Below are 19,596 nucleotides of genomic sequence, written 5' to 3'. Positions count from 1 at the left end.
GTTTTTCTCTCTCTCTCTCTCTCAGTGTCAGCGATGGGGAAATTTTGGGACAAGCAATCAAACAAAACACAATACAGACATTCTTCTCTCGCTAATGCATTCATTGGAAAATAGATGGCTGTGTGTTTGTGCCATTCAGCTCAGTTCCCAGTGGACTCTGTCTTTCTCACTTACATAACTGCATCCCCCGCCGTATTATCTGTCAGATACAGTCCATTCATGATTAGAAATCACACACACACACACACACACACACACACACACACACACACACACACACACACACACTCTCTCCATAGCTGTTTGGTAGATTCACTTCCATTCCCTTGATCTTTAGCACAGTGTCATAAATAATGAACGAAACTCTATCATTAAGCTTTAACTACGGTTAATAATTGATTCCTTAGATTTAAACTATTTGTCAAATACTGTTTACTGGATCAATTGGAAACATCTCGACTCCATTTATTGTTCTATAGTCATTTAGCAACATTTGCATTTTTCTTCTTTCTTTTTTTTTTCTACCTGTTTTCATCTTCAACCGAAGCAGGAGACTTTTTCAGTCAGACGTCATAAATCCACCAAGGGCAGATGGGCCATTATTATTATTGTCATTTATGACATGCTACTGAAGATGATTGGCAGCTGGAGAAGAGCATTATATCGGCCTAGGAGGTGATATAAGATTAGAGGAGCAGATATCCAGCCTGGACGTGGCCATGGAGTCGACAAGAGTGGCCATCTTGGCTCTTCTTCTGCTGCTGGTGTTTGGATCTTCCACTGCCAAAGGTAAGAAAAAGACAAACACAGAAGACCTGACTCTGTGTGTGTCCAGCTCGAGAACTTCTACTTTTATCTACATCAGCTTCTTCTTGTTTTTGGACACTTCTTCGGGACCTTCCAACTAGAACTGTTCTGCTCATTGAGGGTCTGAAAATTCAACCATCCTTGAACCTCAACTGAACGTCACCTTGTATGACTATTGCGTTCTTCTTTTTCTTTTCATTCGGCCTTTCAACTTCTCTCAGTGGTGAAACGTCACCAAACGTTTCTTCTGCATTAAGTCATTTCATCCTTCAGCTGACGTTTCATCACCTTTCAGTGCTTAACTTTCGACCGACCGCTTTCCTGCAAACCAGCACATTTGGGTTTCTTCGTGATAACATCACAGTGGTCTGAAATTGTTGAGCTTGATGTATGACACTCACCTTTTTACCTTCGTTTTCCTCTCACATCGTGCTCTGTTTGTGCCCTCGTTTCTTCCTCTACTGATTCCTCAGCTTCCACCTTTCCTTTCATCCTTTACTGATCATTTACTCTTTTTGTGCATTTTTCCTACCCTCTCGTTTTTTAAGGTGCTTCTGAACTTTTCAAATCAGCACACTCAGTGCTTGTGGAGTTGTGTAACTGGCTGCTATCAGCACTTACAGCTTGTTAGTGAACTATAATATTAAAAAAGAAAAAAGAAAAGCTACCTGTTTACAGCCCAGAGAGATGTACTGTAGATAAGAGAGCATGTGAGAGAGGTACGACAGGTGCTGATACAAACAAACATGCTAATATACACATTCAAGTCCCTAAGGCCTGAACAAAGAGCAGTCAGCTGGGTTTTAAATTCTGCTTGACTCTCTGTGTTTCTCACAGACCTGCTTGAAGTTTGTCCAAAGCCTCAAGTGACACCTGTAGTGAGATGTGTGATTCCTTGTGCTTTAATCTGCAGCTTTCCCCCAAAAAACAAAATACCAACACCGCAATTCATAGCACTGCTGCCAATAACACACAGTGTGTTTGCACTAACTCCAGGTGTAACTTGTGTGTGTCTGTAGTCGAGGAGGAGAACCCGGAGTTCTGGAGGTCACAGGCACGGAGGACGTTGCAGTCGGCTTTGGACAGGAAGCTCAACACCAATGTTGCCAAGAACATCCTGTTCTTCCTCGGAGATGGTAAATTGCGCAACGCATTAATTACCTCACACTAATAACTCTGGATAGCCTGAGTCAGTAAGACAAGCAGAATGAGGAATTACTGCCTGACCCACTTTTTTATAAAGTAATTTCGCCACCTGTCCTCGTGTCGCAGTTTCACGAAAAACAGAAGAATAAACAAAAGATTAGAAATATTTTAAAGAAAACGAAGCTTGAACACACTAAGAGGCATTTTAATTAAAGCAGAGGATGTTAGTATATGACTATAAAAAGGATGGAGTGAGTAAAACTGTGTGTGCGTGTGTGCGTGTGTGCGTGTGGTGTGTGTGTGCGTGTGGTGTGTGTGTGTGTGTGTGTGTGTGTGTGTGTGTGTGTGCGCACCAGGCATGGGAATCACAACCTACACAGCAGCTCGTATCCTCAAGGGACAGCTGCAGAACCAGACAGGAGAGGAGACGGTGATGACCATGGACACCTTCCCCAACGTGGGATTGGCTAAAGTACGTACACACACACACACACAAACACACACACACAAGTCAAAATACACTTTCAAGGCAAGATGACACTGAAAAGATCCGATCTTACATTAGAATCATTCGTGTGTACAAGCAAAAGTCAGAGCTGTTTACAGAAATATAGATGGTGTTATAAAATGTAAGCAGATATGTAAAAGATGGATTTGCAGTTTATTGTTGTGGTTTCATTTACTTGATCGATTACAGAGCTGTAATTGTTGCTTATTTTGCTCTTAATGCCTCATTTGCTCGTTTTCTGTTTTCTGTTATTATTATTTTCTGGTGCACGAGCAGCAAATTTCCTTCATGGGGAACATTAATATTTAAGTGTATTTTGTGTTTATGTGTGTGTGTGTGTGTGTGTGTGTGTGTGTGTGTGTGTGTGTGTGTGTGTGTGTGTGTGTGTGTGTGTGTGCGCGCGCTTTGCAGACCTATAGCGTGGACTTCCAGATTGCAGACAGTGCAGCTACAGCCACAGCGTATCTGTGTGGGGTGAAAACCAACCTGAACACCGTCGGAGTGAGTGCGGCAGCTCGCAACGGAGTCTGCAAGACTCAGAAGGGCAACGAGGTCACGTCCATTCTGAAGTGGGCCAAAGATGCTGGTGAGACAAACACAAAGAACAGAGCTTAAAACAAACAAATAAAAAGTATCATAAACTTTTTGTAATTCAATTCAAGCATCGTCATATATTTTTCTCTATGTTTTGGGGATTTGAAATGGTGACAATGATGATCTAATCATAGTGATTTGTTTCTTTTATAAAACAGTATGTTAAAGTGGATAGTGTTGAAAATAAGAATTATTCAGATTTGAAATAGATTTTTCCATTAAACATGTGGCGTTAAAGCATGAAGCCACTGCTAATCTTTGTTTTACTCAGTTTTGAATTGCACCAGAGCCAGAAACATTTCAACAACAGAACAATTTCTACAATATTTCTATGACAAATGTGAATGAGATCAACGCAGCTGCGCAGGTTGTTGTAGAAATAAAAACTCGACTGATGTTGAAAACCGCTCCTGAAATCCGCTCGAGACGACACTGAGGGGATGATAATGCAGGATGTCTTCACATGTTGCTGTGATTGAAGCAACAAATTGGATTTTTCTTTTGACTTTTTGTTGAGCAGCAGGCCCTGCTGTATCACACTTTAGTTCTTGCTCCTGACAAAAGAAAATCCCTCAGGTCTTAAAGCAAAACCCGATTTTACAGCTGAGCGCTCTGCTGTGAGCTGCATCGCCCCGGCAGAGCGATGTTACAGGGGCCACCAGGGAGCTGAGGGCAACAGCTGCCTGTGGCCACAGGTTACACTGCAGGATAATATGCTGCACAAGGAAGCACCTTGACTCTTATCATGTTCCACTGTTATCAGCGGACATAAATATCTCATAACACACACACACAGCGTGCCACGGCCCTGACCCCGGCGCAGCAGCAGAGACTGACACCAGGTGTGTGAAGGTGTGAACCTTATATAGTCTTTGACCAGAGGACGACTCTGTCCGATGTCATGACAACACATTTTTATTGCTACAAAGGAACATGTAAACCTGCTGTTGTCAACCAAATATCAATTATTTTACTGATTAATCAATTAAATATTTGCTTGTCAAATGTCAGCAAAGTGTGAAAAATGCTTGTTTTTTTTGCCATTCTTTTCTTAACTTAAATGATTAATCAATTATCAACATTGTTGCAGATAATTTTTCTGTTGACCCACTAATCAATGGATCGGCTGATCGTTGTGCTCATAACACACCAGTGGGACCATTAGTCATCGTTTTGCATTGTCAAGCATTGTTCAAAACCACAAATCTTTATCCTGAATTCCACTTATTTAGGTACAAAATAATACATCAATACATCACATAAAAACCTCCAGATCATTCATTTGGTGTAATGATGCAGCTGAGAAATATACCCAGCAATCAATCCTAGCTCTAACAGATACAGAATATATAGTAACATGTGCACACCTGTTTATATTAGTCACACAGCACAGCTATTTGGCTATTTACACCAGTATCCAACAGCCAACAGCGCCTGGAGTGCTTTGCTTTTTGTGCCACTAAAAAACATGATGGCGCAAAATGTTGCAATGCACCATTTAATATCTACTTAAAACCAGTGTGTGCAGGTTTCTTACACAAACATACAGGCCTTTATGCATCTACTGTACATTTAAACACGGCCCAAATTGATCTTTTAGGCAAGTCTGTTGGGATTGTAACAACCACCCGGGTGCAACACGCTACCCCAGCAACCAGCTACGCCCACAGCGCCAGCAGGAAGTGGTACAGTGACGCCGACATGCCTGATTCCGCCAAGAAGGAAGGCTGCACCGACATCGCCTCTCAGCTCATCAAAAACACAGACATAGATGTAAGATTCTCCGCCCCCTCACATCACTCTGATGTTAGCTTCTTAACGTTAAATTAAGTGTAAACATGTGTGTTTGTGTGTTTCCAGGTGATCATTGGTGGTGGCAGAAAGTACATGACCCCTAAAGGCACCAAGGACCCAGAGTACCCCAGGGACTACTCCTCCAGGGGCAAAAGAAAAGACGGACGCAACCTCATCAATGAGTGGCAGAGCCTGAAAACCGGAAAGGTAACACTTTGTGCAACATTGCTTGTATGAAAGGTGCTATACAAATAAGGTTTATTCTTGTTGTTGTTCCTGTTCTTATTTTACCAGATGCAGTTTATATATATTTCCAACATATTTTCCACATCAGTGGTTTTTTAATGGCACAAGGCTGGAGAATTAGCACCAATGAACCGTCTTCTAATATTTTCACAAACTGCAGTGGATGGAAACTTGCATTAATTAGCATTTTTTCCTGCAGATTTCCTAGAAACCGTTTTAAAAGTTGTGTTATATTTGAATAGAAACTTGACAATTTTTTTTATGCATTAAAAACAACAATGGAAATTCCATTTACCTCCATTGTATTAGTGTAGAAGCAGAATATTCAAGGGTCGTATCCCAAAATATCTGCCAAGGTTGAGTTTTATCTATTTAATGTTTATTTAGCTTTACATGCAAATGCTTTTTCATGCTGTTTAATCTGCTATGAGCATAATTTAGTGTGTACACCTTTAAATGCAGCTACACTGTTGTTGCTCGCTAACAGGGAGAAGTGGCGGTCAGGGATGAAACACTCGTTTACACTCAAAACACTTGATGAAAGGAGCCGTGTGTCGTTTTAATCACCTCAATGACTTTCTATTTTTACATTGTTGAATTATTACCACATTTTACTGACATTTAACCATAAGTACAATATCTGTAAGAGTGTCACCTGGAATAGTATGGAGTGTAAAATTCTCAGCCATAGTTATTAATAGCATTAATTTGACAGGGACGCAAAATGCTACACATTAATCCTCAGATTGGAAACAGGTGAGAAAACTGTTAGTGACTTGTGCAGCAAAGAAAAGAAAAACTCATCCAGTGACTAATAACAAGCTCAAAGACCTTTTACTATCCTCCTCCCACTCAGTATGCCAATGTGTTTGTGTCACACAGGTAGCCCACTATGTGTGGAATAAAACAGACTTTGATGCTGTTGACCCCGAAACCACCGACTACCTCATGGGTGAGTTTTCTTTTATTTTTATTTTTCTATGTTTTTCATTTTCTCTTTTTCCAGCAGAGTGGTACGTGGAGGTAAAGCATTCCCATCAGGCCCCTTGACGAACACAGCATCGATATGTGCTGTCCTGAAGTGTCTTTGATTCGCCCACCGGCTTAGTCACGTCATCTTAGGATGTCAGTCTTGAGCACTACTCCTCATGTTTTCACTCAAACTACTCCACCTGACCTACATAGTGTTTTCAAGGTGCGAAAACATTCAGGCAAATTCATTTGCACAAAAGAAGTTAGGTGTCCATGCACCTACACTACTTGCTGCAAACAATCCCACAATGCAATGTGCTATATTTTATAGATGTGAAAATTGCTGTCTGTGAAGATCTTAGCTGACTGCTGACTATTTAGTAAACTATCCATCTACACTATATAGTTATTTAAAGAAACAGATTTCTTTTTCTTTGTTTTGTTTAGCTTTTTAAACAATTCAATTGTAATGTAAATGTCATAATACAGTAGATGTGCAATCGAACAGTCGTTTCCTTACACATCCAGCAGACATGGGTCAAAATTAGCATTAGCATTAGCATACTGAAGTCAAATATTCACACTTTTAGCTCTGTTTTTGGTCTCCACCTACTCCAGGCCAGTCTCACAAAACACTTTAAGTTAAGATTTTCCTATAAGTCTGAGTTAAGGTTTTCTTAGAATAAAAACAGTTGCACAATACACCCTTAAGTTTCCTTTAAATGTATTTAAGGTTTTCTACTTACTTAAGGAATTGCACAGTTAAACTGTTGCACAAAACACCTTAACCACCAAAGTAAGGAAAAAGAAAAAACTAAAGGTACGTCTGACTCTATCGCAACTACATCACATTAACTTTTTTCCTTAACTAAGGAAATCTTTTAAGAGATTCTGTACAGTACCCTTAAGTAACTCCCTCAGCGAAGGACAAATTCAACCTTGAGTGCCTTACTTAAGTAGGAAACCTAAGGTGTTTTGTGCAGCCAGTCCCAGCAGCTAAATGCTCCAACATACTCCAACATGTTCACCAGCCAGTTGCCAACTTGTTCTGTCATTCCTGGGCAGGAAGCAAACTCCGTGTCTTCTTCGTGGTGTGTAATGGTGCGGAGGAGATGTAGAGATTCAGTCATCATGCTGTTTCTGGACTGATTGCTTTTGGATTTTTCCCCCTGCGCTCTGCTTTATCACTTCCTGTGTGCTGAAAATAGTAATAGCAGTGGGAGGATGGGACATTTCCTTTGTGCTGCACCTCCACTGTAGGCTGATAAAATCGGATATGCTGTACTAAACTAAACTTTTGGCTGTTGCATGTTTTTATTTGGTGTCACCTCTCGCCGCTCAGCTCTGTTTGAACCCGGTGATCTGCGCTTCGAGGCGGAGAGGGACCCGAGCATGGACCCGTCCATCGTCGAGACCACGGAAAAGGCCATCCGCATCCTCCAGAAAAACCCTAAAGGCTTCTTCCTGCTAGTGGAGGGTGAGGACAAGAGCTTCAACCACCTTCCACACACTCCCATCAATTACTCCACCAATCAAAGGTTGGATAACAAAACCCCCTGGTGGGTGGTGGCTCTGCTAAAAATAGGAAAAAAAACACGTGGTTGGTCCCCGCGGATCAATTGAATCATTGACCTGGTGATGATCACAAAGGGAGCCCAAGTAGCAATTAAGAGACTACAATACAGTAATTGTGGTTGTTCGCGAAAACATCAAGGTGTGTTTCATAAAATAGCTTTTCCATCAATAACATTGGGTTCGTTTGAGGCGTTCCTCGTGGTAGCTGCTATATAGAGACAACCTCCAGAATATATAAGGTTATAGAACTGTGAACCCGCTGACTTGACATTGATTGTTCATGCAGTTCAATGAGTTTGCCGCAGTGTGTGTGTGTGTGTGTGTGTGTGTGTGTGTGTGTGTTAGCGGAGTGCGGTTGGCTGGCGTGTTTTCCGTTCCACACGGCTGCCTCACCGGCCTCCTCATTCATCTCTCCTTTAATCTGAGGCAGCTGCCTGGGGACTCCATAATGCAACCGAGTGTCTTCACAATGACTTTAAAATAACAGGCAAATGTATAAATAGAAGCAGGCATATGGTGCACCCAATCACTGACAGCTCACCGAGACCACAGCTTATTAACCGCAGTCTACTTCACTTTCCAGTGTAGCTGGTGAAGAGGACAGGTGCTGGAAGAATTTGATAAAGTAAAAAGAAAAAGAAAAGATGTTTATATGAGCTACATCTCCCGGCAAGAAGACTGATCTAAAGTTCAACTTTGATTCTCTGCAGGAGAATGTGGGACACGTTTCCCAATTTATGTTTTATTCCAAGAGTCATTTCTTAATGAAATAAGTCGTTTTCTCACCTCTAACAATGTGAAGGGAAATCCATTGCAATTTTAACAGGTCCCAAGGGCCCAGCGTTGTATATACCTCACCTCAATGTATGGCATGCATATATACATATATATATATATGTATATAATATACATTCTGCAGACACTCGATAGTTTACACAAATTAAAGATCACTATATCCCTTAGAGATGAGATGTATCGCACTCTCTGGGATGTTTTCTGAATGTCTTGTGGACTAAATACTTGACTTAGAGCTGTCCAATGAGAGCGTCCAATTCAAGACAAAAGTCATTTGAGACAAGTCAGACTCAAACACAAGTCTCAGTCAAGTCTCAAATCATTCAGGACAAGTCCTCGTCAAGTCTGGAGTCGTTTAAGACAAATCATTTAAGACGAGTCCAAGATAGTTGTTAAGTCACAGTGGACAAGTTGGAGTGAGGTCCCCAGTAATTTGAGATAAATCTGTGTCAAGTCTCAAGTCTGAGTCAAGTGTTAACTAATCTCAGACAAGTGCAGATTATGTTTCAGGTCATTTGAGACAAGTCTAAGTCAAGTCTTAAGTCAGTTCTGACAAGTTTCAAGTCTCTAGTCTTGTAATAGCAAGTCTCCTGTCAAGGTCCAAGTCTGTAAGGACACGTCAAAGTCAAAGTCTTCACAAGTCAATTGCTCATCAGTCGTACGTCCTTTAGTTCTCTGAGTGCTGTTAATCAAAATTACTGTTTGTTTAACAATTGCCTTAAAGGTGTTTTTTGCATAATTAAGATAAAGACATTTTTAACGTATAGGACTAATTAAATATTCATGGTACCTGAATGTTTTCTTTCAAAACTCAAATCAAGTGTTAAGGCCGTCAGAAACTCAGAAACTGTGGTGAAGTCAGAGTCAAGTATCATATCCCTGTTTCTGTGAGTCAAGTCTTAAGTCCCAGGTCTACAGCATGTTTACTATTTGCTTGACTGAGTGGCTGAATCACATTATTTTCTTTGCGAATGTTTTACTTAGAGACGAAAACTGTTTAGTCTTTGAATTAAAAGAAACCGTCGTCATAGTGAAACTGACTAAATAGATAAAGAGAAATGAGAAAATTAAACTTTTTCTTACTTTGTCATCATCTTTAACCCCTCCCTCTCTCTGTGTGGCCAGGCGGGCGTATCGACCAGGCTCACCACGCCGGCCGGGCGTTCATGGCCCTCCACGAGACGGTTGCTTTTGACTACGCCATCGCCAAGGGCCTTGAACTCACCGAAGAGCACGAAACTCTCACCGTAGTGATGGCCGACCACTCCCACCCGTTTACCTTCAACGGATACCCGTTTCGAGGGCAAAGCATTCTGGGTAATTATGAATTGCCTTCAGTTATTTCTCTTAAATGTTGTTGCAGAGGCTTTTCATTATCAGTTTAATATCAAGTATCGTAAATCTTCTCCTTTTTCCTTCCCTTATTCCTCCTTTCTTCCCTCCATCCAGCTCTCCCCCCCCCTCTGGGTGTCTTTATATCCCATGACAATAGACACCCCAAGGTGGCTGTGTGTGTGTGTGTGTGTGTGTGTGTGTGTGTGTGTGTGTGTGTGTGTGTGTGTGTGTGTGTGTGTGTGTGTGTGTGTGATGCCAGCTTCAACGCACCTCTGCCACCAGCAGCTTGACATTTCCTCTGCTTTCTCTCCCCTGCAATTACAGCCCGCGTAAACACATATAGCCAGCAGCCTTTCAGTCCCTCGCCTTTCTATTTCCGTCCCTCGCTGTCTCTCCTCCTTCTACCTGTCGCTGGCTGTCGACATTGACGCCCCTCTCTCACTTACATTATTCTCCCGGAGTTCGCCCCGCTCCATCAGTCTTTCTCACCTGTTAATCTCTCTTTATCGACCTTACTCACCTATATCGCTTCAAGTCTCTGTCCTCTCTCCTTTACCTGGACGTTTAAAACCTGAGATGAACCACCCACATTCACAGAGGAGCAGAGGGTTAAAATGATTTATTGGTTTGCCTGTATTGGACTAGATGTCCTTCTTGCTTCATTACTCTGTCTGATCTGCCGTCATTTAAATGCAGTAAATTGTCACTTCTAGATTTGCAGATGCAATTGATTGATGATAAATCATGACAAATTCATTGCATTTCCTGTTACACTTCACAGTAAAAGCCACTTTGTGTTCAAAGTTTAATGCTTTTTAGAAGCATAAGTATGAAAAAGTTTTGTTAGCAATTAGCAGTAACTTGACAGCTATTGGCTGCAGAAGTAAAAAGTGAGGCTGATAAAATTACAAACAATAACACTTAATTACATGCTGCATCTTTTTACTCTGCCACCGACAATAAAAGCTACTACAAGGAAAGGTAATCACAGATTGTAAACACATTGATTGGGGAAAAAATTGTTGACCATAAATAGAATCAAAAACAGGGTTTGGTTTAATGAAAATCGTTTTTCAAAGCTGTGAGCAGCACAGAGTTGGTGGAAGAAATCACAAGAACCTGAATAAATCCAGGTAACTACATATGTGCGTGGCTTCATCATACAGCTGGAGGGAAATAAAAACAAAACCCTTTAAATAAGTGAAGCAGTCACTCTTCTAAAGCTGCTAATCTACCTAAGTTATCATCAAAGAGTCTCTCGCTAATGTCTAAATGCTGTTTCTAAGGACCTGTATCTCCACCCGGCCCGAAATAAAAAGGTCAAAAATGGCTTGGTGTGAAAATAGTCACATTTAAAGGGGCTGTTTGTAAGTTTTCTCTGCTGCCGAACGTGTTTTTTTTTTGTTGTTGATGCTAGGAGCAGGTGGTGGTGATTGTTGATTGACGAGAGCTTTGGTCATCGTTGCAATCCCATTTCACCACACAAACAAAACATTTTCTTTTATTAAAGCTCTCGACGGCAACTGCTGTTGTACCCGTTTTCATACGTTTACGGACACAGGATTGGACATGACCATGAAGAAAACAGAACAGCAGTAGTAGGAAACAAATGAGGTTTTATTTGAAACTATGAAATTCAAAATTAAACGTGCATCTTCACAAAAACCGGGACAATATGTGTGTCCCAGGAAAGAATAGAGCAGTTGCTCAAAAAAGAGAAAAATCCAGGAAAACTGGAGCTACGAACCCTGAGCTACAGTGAGTCTCTATTGGAAAAAGTGACGAGACAGGTCGCGGCTAGCTGGTTAGCGTGCTAACTTCAGTTGGAGAAAAATTTCTTCTCAATTGGTGAATAAACAGCTGCTAATGCTAACGTTAGCTATGTAGCAATAGCAAAACTTACAAATAGCTCCTTTAAAGATTAAACATATATCAGTATCAGCATTCAGAAGTCATATTGATTGGGCATTTGTGCTGCTCCCACCTCTCTGCTCTCTCTTTCCTGCCCTATCCTTATTTTACCCTCCTCCTCCTCCTCCTCCTCCTCCTCCTCCTCCTCCTCTCAGCGGTGCAGCAGTGATTAATGTGCTTGTGAAACTCTGAGCTCTTCATCAGCGGGGAGACTCGCCAGGCTAATGGCTCATCTGGAGAGAGAAACACTGAGATACTCAACAAGCTCTAGACCTCCTGCAGCACCCTGGGGATCCAAAGACCTCTCCTCTGTGTGACTGTATGAATGTGTGTGTGTGTGTGTGTGTGTGTGTGTGCATATTTGCATGTGTTTAGCAAACTGAAGCAGCAGAAAAATGAAAACAATAACTCAAAGATAATCTTTGAAGGTCTCCCTGTATTCTGCAGGTAAATCACCGCTGTGGGCCACAGACATGCTGCCTTACACCACGCTGATGTACGGCAACGGACCCGGACACAAAATCACCAACGGCAAGCGCCCTGATATCCGCAATGTCAACACCAGTAAGATACGAACCTTATTTCTTCATTTTCCTCACATGAAAATCACAGAATTCAGCTCCCCAGTTACAGCTCTCCTTAAACAGACGGTACTTCGTAGTTATTTCTTTTATGTTCTTCAGTTTGATTGTGTTCAGGGACAGAAAAACAGCGGGAATGAGGAAACTCTTTCCAAAAAAAACCAAACAAAAACAAACTGGAATGACCTTTAAATTTTACCCCGCTGTATTTAGATCCATATCCGCTAACACGGTCTAACCTTTCCTTATAACGTCATTACTTCCTGTCTCTCTTTCTCTGACATTTTAGTGATTTAATTTTCATATATATTTTTTATAAACCATAAAAGAGAATGACAGTTCAGTTAAGGTAGTATGGATGATGATGCGACACAAGGAACAAATAAATCGATAAAAAAGCTATTGAAAGGAGTTTAAGTGTTCCTGTAAGAAATGAAAACTATACATAGCACTTAATTATTACTTTTCCCACATGGCTGATTAAAATTTAGTCTTGTTTTATCAGCATTTGTAACTTATATTCAGTCTTACTTCAATTAAAGCTGCATTCATTTATATTTTTGGCCACTTGGGGGCAGCACAACAACCTGTAATCACAACACAGACCTTATTAAGTTCTTATGACTAACATGTTAATGTCAAAAGTTAATGTTAAAGTTTATTTACACACAAAGCAGACACTGAGCAACATTAGCATTGATTTGATCTTGTGTCTATGTGTTTTAGCTCTATTTTCATGCATTGTTAATATAAAAAATATTGATTGTAGCAGCTTAAAAGTGAATTAAACTAATGGACGCAGTTGAAATTTAACGCAATTTACTTTGTGTTATTTTTTGTTGTGGGACAAATGCAAAACGAATGTAATGTAATATTTCTGTGTCCTCCAGAAACTAAAGACTACGTCCAGCTGTCTGCGGTGCCCACAGAGTCGGCCACCCACAGCGGAGAGGACGTGGCGGTGCTCGCCCGCGGACCCATGGCCCACCTCTTCCAGGGCGTCCAGGAGCAGAACTACGTCGCTCACGCCATGGGCTACGCCGCCTGCGTGGGCGCCGACCTGAGGCACTGCCAGGGGCAAACCGCACCACCTGCGGTTCACACTACCTTCACCGACAATAAGAACGGGAACGGGGGAGTTCACGGCTCAGCGGCTCTGCTCAGCAGCCTCCTCAGTGTCCTGGTAGCACTTACACTGTTAATGTAAGATCCCCTTCCTCAGTGAAGCCTATTGATCTCATTCCAGTTGCCACATTAAAGGGATTAGAGGTCAGGGTCGTAGAGGAGCGGGCGGGGATTCAGAGACTTGCTCAGGGAGCGGAGGTGTACCGCTGTGGCTTATTGAGCCAGGGTTTCCCCCCTCTCCTAAAGGTTGGAAAACAATCATTAACATTCATGCTCATGCTACAAATAACAACCGATCATCTTTAACTTTAGCAGTTTGCTGAATCCCTCTTATACCAATAAAGCTATCCTTGAATAGAGAGATGGTCTGTCACTTTATTAATATTAATATAATAAAACAACATATATGTCATGTGTTGCTTTCAGCTTTGTTCCAATGCTTTTTTCTACCAATCAAAAGGGTTTTTTTAAATGGTTAAACTATCCCTCCTGCAGAAACCAAGACACAGCGGAGGCCTAGCTGCCCCAAATTTCAGATTCTACCACTTCATGCACCATCTTCAGTACATACCCTCTGGTTTCAAGACTCTCAACAACCACTACACAGCTAGCTAGATTTGGAACAACACTACAGCCAAGAATTGTCACTATCAAACCTCCCATTCCTCACTCAATCCATAAAAAAACAACAACTGTTTTAAATGGTTTATTTAATATAAGAAGTGGAAGAAAACATAAACTTGGTCCTTCAATTTGTCTGAAAAAATCAAAGTTGGAGACACATGATTTTATTGGACGGCGCTGAACAACAAACTGACTGATTCCCATTTTTTGCATAAAGTTTAACGTTGAAACATACATGCATATACATTTAAAGGAATAGTTCCGCTGCTAATAATAATTTTTCATTGCTGAGATTTAGATCAGAAGATTTACACCACTCTTCGTATTTGAGCGCTAATTTCAGAGCTAGGACGGGGAGTTTCTGCTGGTTGCATCTCATGGTGAAGAAATGTCTTGAGCATGTTCATTTCCACCATAAAACCACAACTTGTTGTTTTTACATTTATGTTTATGCACAGATTTAAAACTAATTAAAACACGTTAATCAGTCGCAGAGATCCAGACTGGCCTTTCCAGTCTTCATGCTAAGCTAACCTCCTGAGTGGTATCTTCTCATGTAACTCTCAGTAATTAAAGCAAATATTCCTTAAAGTTATGTTTATATTTACAATTTGAAACATGGAACTTATCCCAAAACTAATTATTAATTACCCATCAGTCTATTTACTGATATTTTAAAATACATTTGTCCATTGCAGGGTGCTGACAAACAGTGATATCCTCAGGCTTCACTTTGACAGAGCATGTCAGCATACGTTACATATACAAGTATATTTTCATGTACGTCACGTGTCAGAGCAGATTTGTGTGATTAAATAGCTTCGTGTATTCGCTAAGACGACACAGACGACACAGACAACTCCTCATTCCTTTGATCCTCTCTTCTAATATCCGCAGTGTTACCTGAGGATGGAGGCGGCTGGGTTTGACGACATTACTACAGCGATCCATTAATAATGCAAAATACTTAAAGATCACCTATTTTTATCTGTGGGAGACAGATTGTGGTAATTATTTTGGACATCTGTTGGGGTTTGGAGTTTATTAAACCTGATTTTGACTCTCCTTGTACTCATTTAGAGCGGCCCGAAGGCCATCATTTGTGTTTCAGATGATGGGGAGGGAAGCTCAGAAGCGTGAGAGGAGACGCAAGAGGAAGTGTCATCTCTTCTGTCTGGCATTGGAAGTTATATTTGTGGGTAGAAAGGAGGTGGTGATCAGAGACAGTGACTCTTTTATAAACACATGTTCCCCATGTTCAACACATACATAATCTTCTATATCTGAGGATGGAATCACAGATTCAGACAACTTTATTTACCCCAAGGAGGGCAGTTCCTTTGCCGCTCACCCAGGCCATACACACAACTTCAAAACTCACAGGCAGATCAGTTAATATCAGAGGCAACAAGATGCAAGATCTCAATACAAGGAACAAAGAGCAATAAAACCAATAAAATAGATAGTTGCTGCCTTCAAGTGATTGAGTTGCTCACTTGTCATGAAGATGGTTTAACTGTTGTCATACGAATCAAAGTGGGGAAATTTCATGACGCATATATTGGCATCTCAATGTCAACGGCAAACCTCATCAGCTGAGAAATCTTACACGGTGGGTTTAACAGCTTTGCAAATCACAAGTGGATCTACTGTTATTAATCAAGAACAAACTTTCAAATTTAACTTTAACAGACTTGTTCTTTATAAAAAAAATAATAATTAAAGAAAGAGATTGACATTTTGGGAGATACTTTATTTATTTTCTTGCTGAGAGTTAGATAAGACTGAAAAATTTAAAGCAACCACCGGCAGCTGGTTAGCTTAGCATAGAGACTAGAAACAAGTGGAAACAGCTAGCCTGTCCACCTACAGCTTCTCTTAAACTCTATTAACTAACATGTTACGATGATGGTTCTTTGCTGCAACGCGCCACACTACAGGGATTTATCGACATGTCTTCTTCACTGTATTATACAACCTTGTAAGGACATAAGAACGAAGACGGATCTATACTTTCGGATCTATAGCAGACATGTCTGTGCAGCGCTTCATAACAGCTACACAGGTGGAGAAGGTTTCTACTGTCATGTAACATGTAGTTGTACTATAGGTGGATTAAACAGAGCTAATCTTTAGAAAGGAACACAACAAGAAAGAACCATTATTGACAAAATTCATTTGTTTCCCAGCACTGTGCCATGTAGTGAGGTGCCAAGTATTTACGAAAAATACTTGGAGTGAAATTTATTTCCCCTTTCCTCTAAGATTCCCTTGGTTGTTATTCCCTTGTTCCACATAGTCTTGTTGTCTTCTTTTGAACCTGCCATTAAGCACCAGAAGGAACCAGCCAGTATTTTATTGGTGCCTGATTCATACAGTGATATTACATTGTAAATCACAGGCTGTATTATAAACTGTTGGCAACAAAATAAAACTGAAAAAGACCTAGTTTTTTATTACAGTTGAAAAAGACAGGTTCCTGGTAAGAAGACATGTAGGAATTTGTTGGAATGCTTCTTGTTTTCCTTCTTTCTGGTTGGAATCAGGACTCTTTTCAGCTGTGATGGCTTCCCTGACTTGTTTTCCTGCTCCAGATGAATACTCCTGTCCATCACAGCTCTCCTGCCTCCATCCCACACGAGGGGGGCCTGCTGGCTGTCGTTTGAAGCCCTGAGGGGACAAGGACATCTCCTCCTGCCACCGCCGCCGGAGACGGAGGCTCTCTCTACTCGGTTCTCCACCTGGGTCAAAGCATCTGTCACTCTGTTGTTCTCTGCTGTTCCTCAGCGCAGCCAGGCAGCACGACGATGCCGTGTGTGTCCTCATCTTCCTTCACGAGACTTTCCAAGAAGCTGAATCTGCAGGGCCTCCCTTGATCAAGATCTCCTTCTTATCTGCAGCCTCGGCACCGAGAGCGTGAAACTGTGGAGTAGACGGATGTTAAGGTTTGTTTGCGCTGCTGGCAAAACTTTTCTGTTTCGTCACTGGCCTGATGTTTCTTGCTGCTCTGGACAGCACCATCGCTCAGCTCGAGATCTACAGTTGAAATTCCTTTTTCACCCACATATTTTGCCGGACAGGCCCCCGGTCTGATTTGAGTGGGGAGGGGTGGAGGGGATTTATGGTCTGCTGCTGCTGTAAAGGTTCAGTGAAACAAGGTTTGGACCCAGAAGTGTGACTCAAAGGCAGGACAGATGAAGTAAAAGTAAAGTTTACTTGTTTGATGACTCAGCAGTGGTCAACAGTCAGCAGTGGGTTAGGTAACCAAGTCTGATGGGGCATCAGCTATATGGCCCAGATAGCTCAGGGCACAATCTGTCGAGGGGGTAGGTGGAAATGAGCAGAAATGGCAACTGCAGGTGAGTATGACATTGACTGGAAAAAAAAGAAAGATGGCTGACACTGTGACAGCATATGAGCAGTGTGGTTCCTCTTGACCCAGAATATTGGATGGTTTTCTCTTGTGCACTCTGCTTTGTTGTTTCCACAGGGTGTTGAATCTCCGCTCCCAGTCTGTGCCAGTTCACTCGACCTCTTGCTGTTTTTTTCCTTCTTCTTTTCTTATCTCCGCTGTAAAGAAACGACCTCAGGGCTGCTTAAGACTGTTTTTAAGCCTGGAGAAATTAAAAGCTCCACATCTGTGTGCACTCGCTTCAATCCACCTTGTTCAAACATGGATAATCTGTTTGCATTATTCGATCAGCTCAGGTGTAAATCACTCGCATTTAACATTAAATCAGATCCTAATTTGAAAACTTTGAAACCATATTCCAACTTCAGATTACATTTCAATAGGCTCGACGTTGATGTTCAGGTTCCACATCGCACCTGCAATACCACAAACTTTGATGCTTGGGGTTGAGACGGTAAATCCTCCTCTACTTCGTGTTTTCAAAGCTGTGTGGCTGAAATCATTTTGATCATAGAGATAGAAAAAAAAATCCCCATCCACTCAGACAAACCCCAAGTTTGGAAGGACTGATTTCATACAGAGCCCCTCAACCATCTATCAGACTGCTCCCAGGTCTGTGAGCTCAGTGTAAGAAGCAGTCTAATCGATTTAGGAGTCAAAGATTAGATTAGAAGTCTTTTTAAAAGTCTTTTTTTGTCACTTTATTGCACATTGCTAAATACTTTTAGAAATGATGAGAGTGTAGAACAGTTACTTACTGAGCATATTTGGAAAGGATTTCATGTGCAAATATTTCTAATACATATAGTGAATTGAATACACTGGTTCTTTCTTATTTCTATGGGACTTTTCAGTGCAGTCACTCATAAGAGGTTTTCAGTCATGCGGCAGTGTTTGCGCCGAGCCTTTGATAATGGCATCTTCTCATGTTCTCCCATGCAGCACAGCCACGCGGTCTCAGCTCTGCAGTCACACACTGTACTGTACTGCGCAACAGGCTCCCCGCACTCCTCTGCCTCCCACAGCTGCCTGTGCTGCAGCGCGTCCTTTCGGTGGCGCTAGAGCACCAGAAAAAGTGCCGCTGTGGCACGGAGAGGACCGATCGGGCCTAAATGAGCTCTGGCTTTGCCGCAACTGTGATGTGTTATGAAATGAGAGCTGAGTGCTCACTGCAGGATGAGAGGGAGGAGAGCAGATTACAGTCCTCTGCGCTGTAAAGTGTGAAATCACAGATCATGAGGAGACCTTACCTGGGCCAAAATCAAAGTGTGACTGGTGTGTGACACATATCCATCAGGATTTCATGTTTCTCATTCACTTTCAGGATGTTTACTGTTAATAAAGTTAGGTAAGGTTATTATTGCTCACTAAGTGTTCTCATGATGGCACTGAAAGACATACTCACTGTGGCCCCAGTGGCGTTTCAGTCTCAATCTAAATACGCGCGTATTTACGATCGGTGATCCAAATTCTCCTCTTTCGGGACCATTGTATCCCAAATAGCTTTAGATTGTGTAACTGAACCGATCTAACTGATACAACAAAGGGGAGACGTCTCGGTATTGTTCCTTTGTTCTTATGAATACACTGACAAAGGTTGAAATAGTTTCCTGTTACCAGTAACCACCAAACTTCAGGCATGTGGTTAATCTTTTAATCTTTTTTTGTGCCACACTGCGCACCTCTGTCCATCACGGTGCTTAGTGCGCAATAAGACATCCCGAGTAGCTACTGTGTGCTGGTAAATGTGGTCTGTAAGCCATCCAGAGGCAGTTGCATCATTCCCTTTCTGGGCGATGAATTGAACTTGCCTCTCAGAGGACCCCCGGGTGGATCTGTTCTCCGGTAACAGATAATAGGCGCGTGCAGTGGAGGAGCGGCCGCGTGGGTCAGAAGCTCTGCGGGTCTATGATTAGAGCCCTCGTGGGCGTTAAGAACGACTGAGGGAGAATGAAGATGCTCCAGCGTCGTCCTGCCTGGAGACAAGAATGGGTCGCTTTCAAACAAGCCACAAAAGACCTACCTCTCTTTTTAATTTACTCACGCCCACTTCCAATACGTTGCGCTATAATGGGTCACTCTGATTGACCATACAAGCTTATTTCTGGTAACGTTGTCTATATTTATGCGCGTGGACTTTGAGGTCGTAATGAGCCTGGAGCGAGGCCTGT

General features: G+C 41.8%; 1 protein-coding gene across 1 annotated transcript; it reads left to right on the top strand.

The window, feature by feature from the left end:
- The first annotated feature begins 719 nt into the window (after positions 1 to 719).
- LOC111232839 (alkaline phosphatase-like) lies at positions 720 to 13,471 on the top strand. The gene is made up of 11 exons (XM_022760502.1): positions 720 to 789; positions 1,827 to 1,943; positions 2,310 to 2,425; positions 2,873 to 3,047; positions 4,656 to 4,828; positions 4,916 to 5,056; positions 5,978 to 6,047; positions 7,410 to 7,544; positions 9,563 to 9,754; positions 12,131 to 12,247; positions 13,155 to 13,471. The coding sequence occupies exons 1-11, from the start codon at positions 720 to 722 to the stop codon at positions 13,469 to 13,471; spliced, it is 1,623 nt and encodes a 540-aa protein (XP_022616223.1).
- Positions 13,472 to 19,596: the final 6,125 nt, after the last annotated feature.

The sequence above is a fragment of the Seriola dumerili genome, unplaced genomic scaffold (genome assembly GCF_002260705.1).
Source record: "Seriola dumerili isolate Sdu_G_001 unplaced genomic scaffold, Sdu_1.0 BDQW01000337.1, whole genome shotgun sequence".
Lineage (NCBI taxonomy): Eukaryota > Metazoa > Chordata > Actinopteri > Carangiformes > Carangidae > Seriola > Seriola dumerili.
The sequence above is the reverse complement of the archived record's forward strand: the minus strand, read 5'-3'. Positions and strand labels throughout refer to the sequence as shown.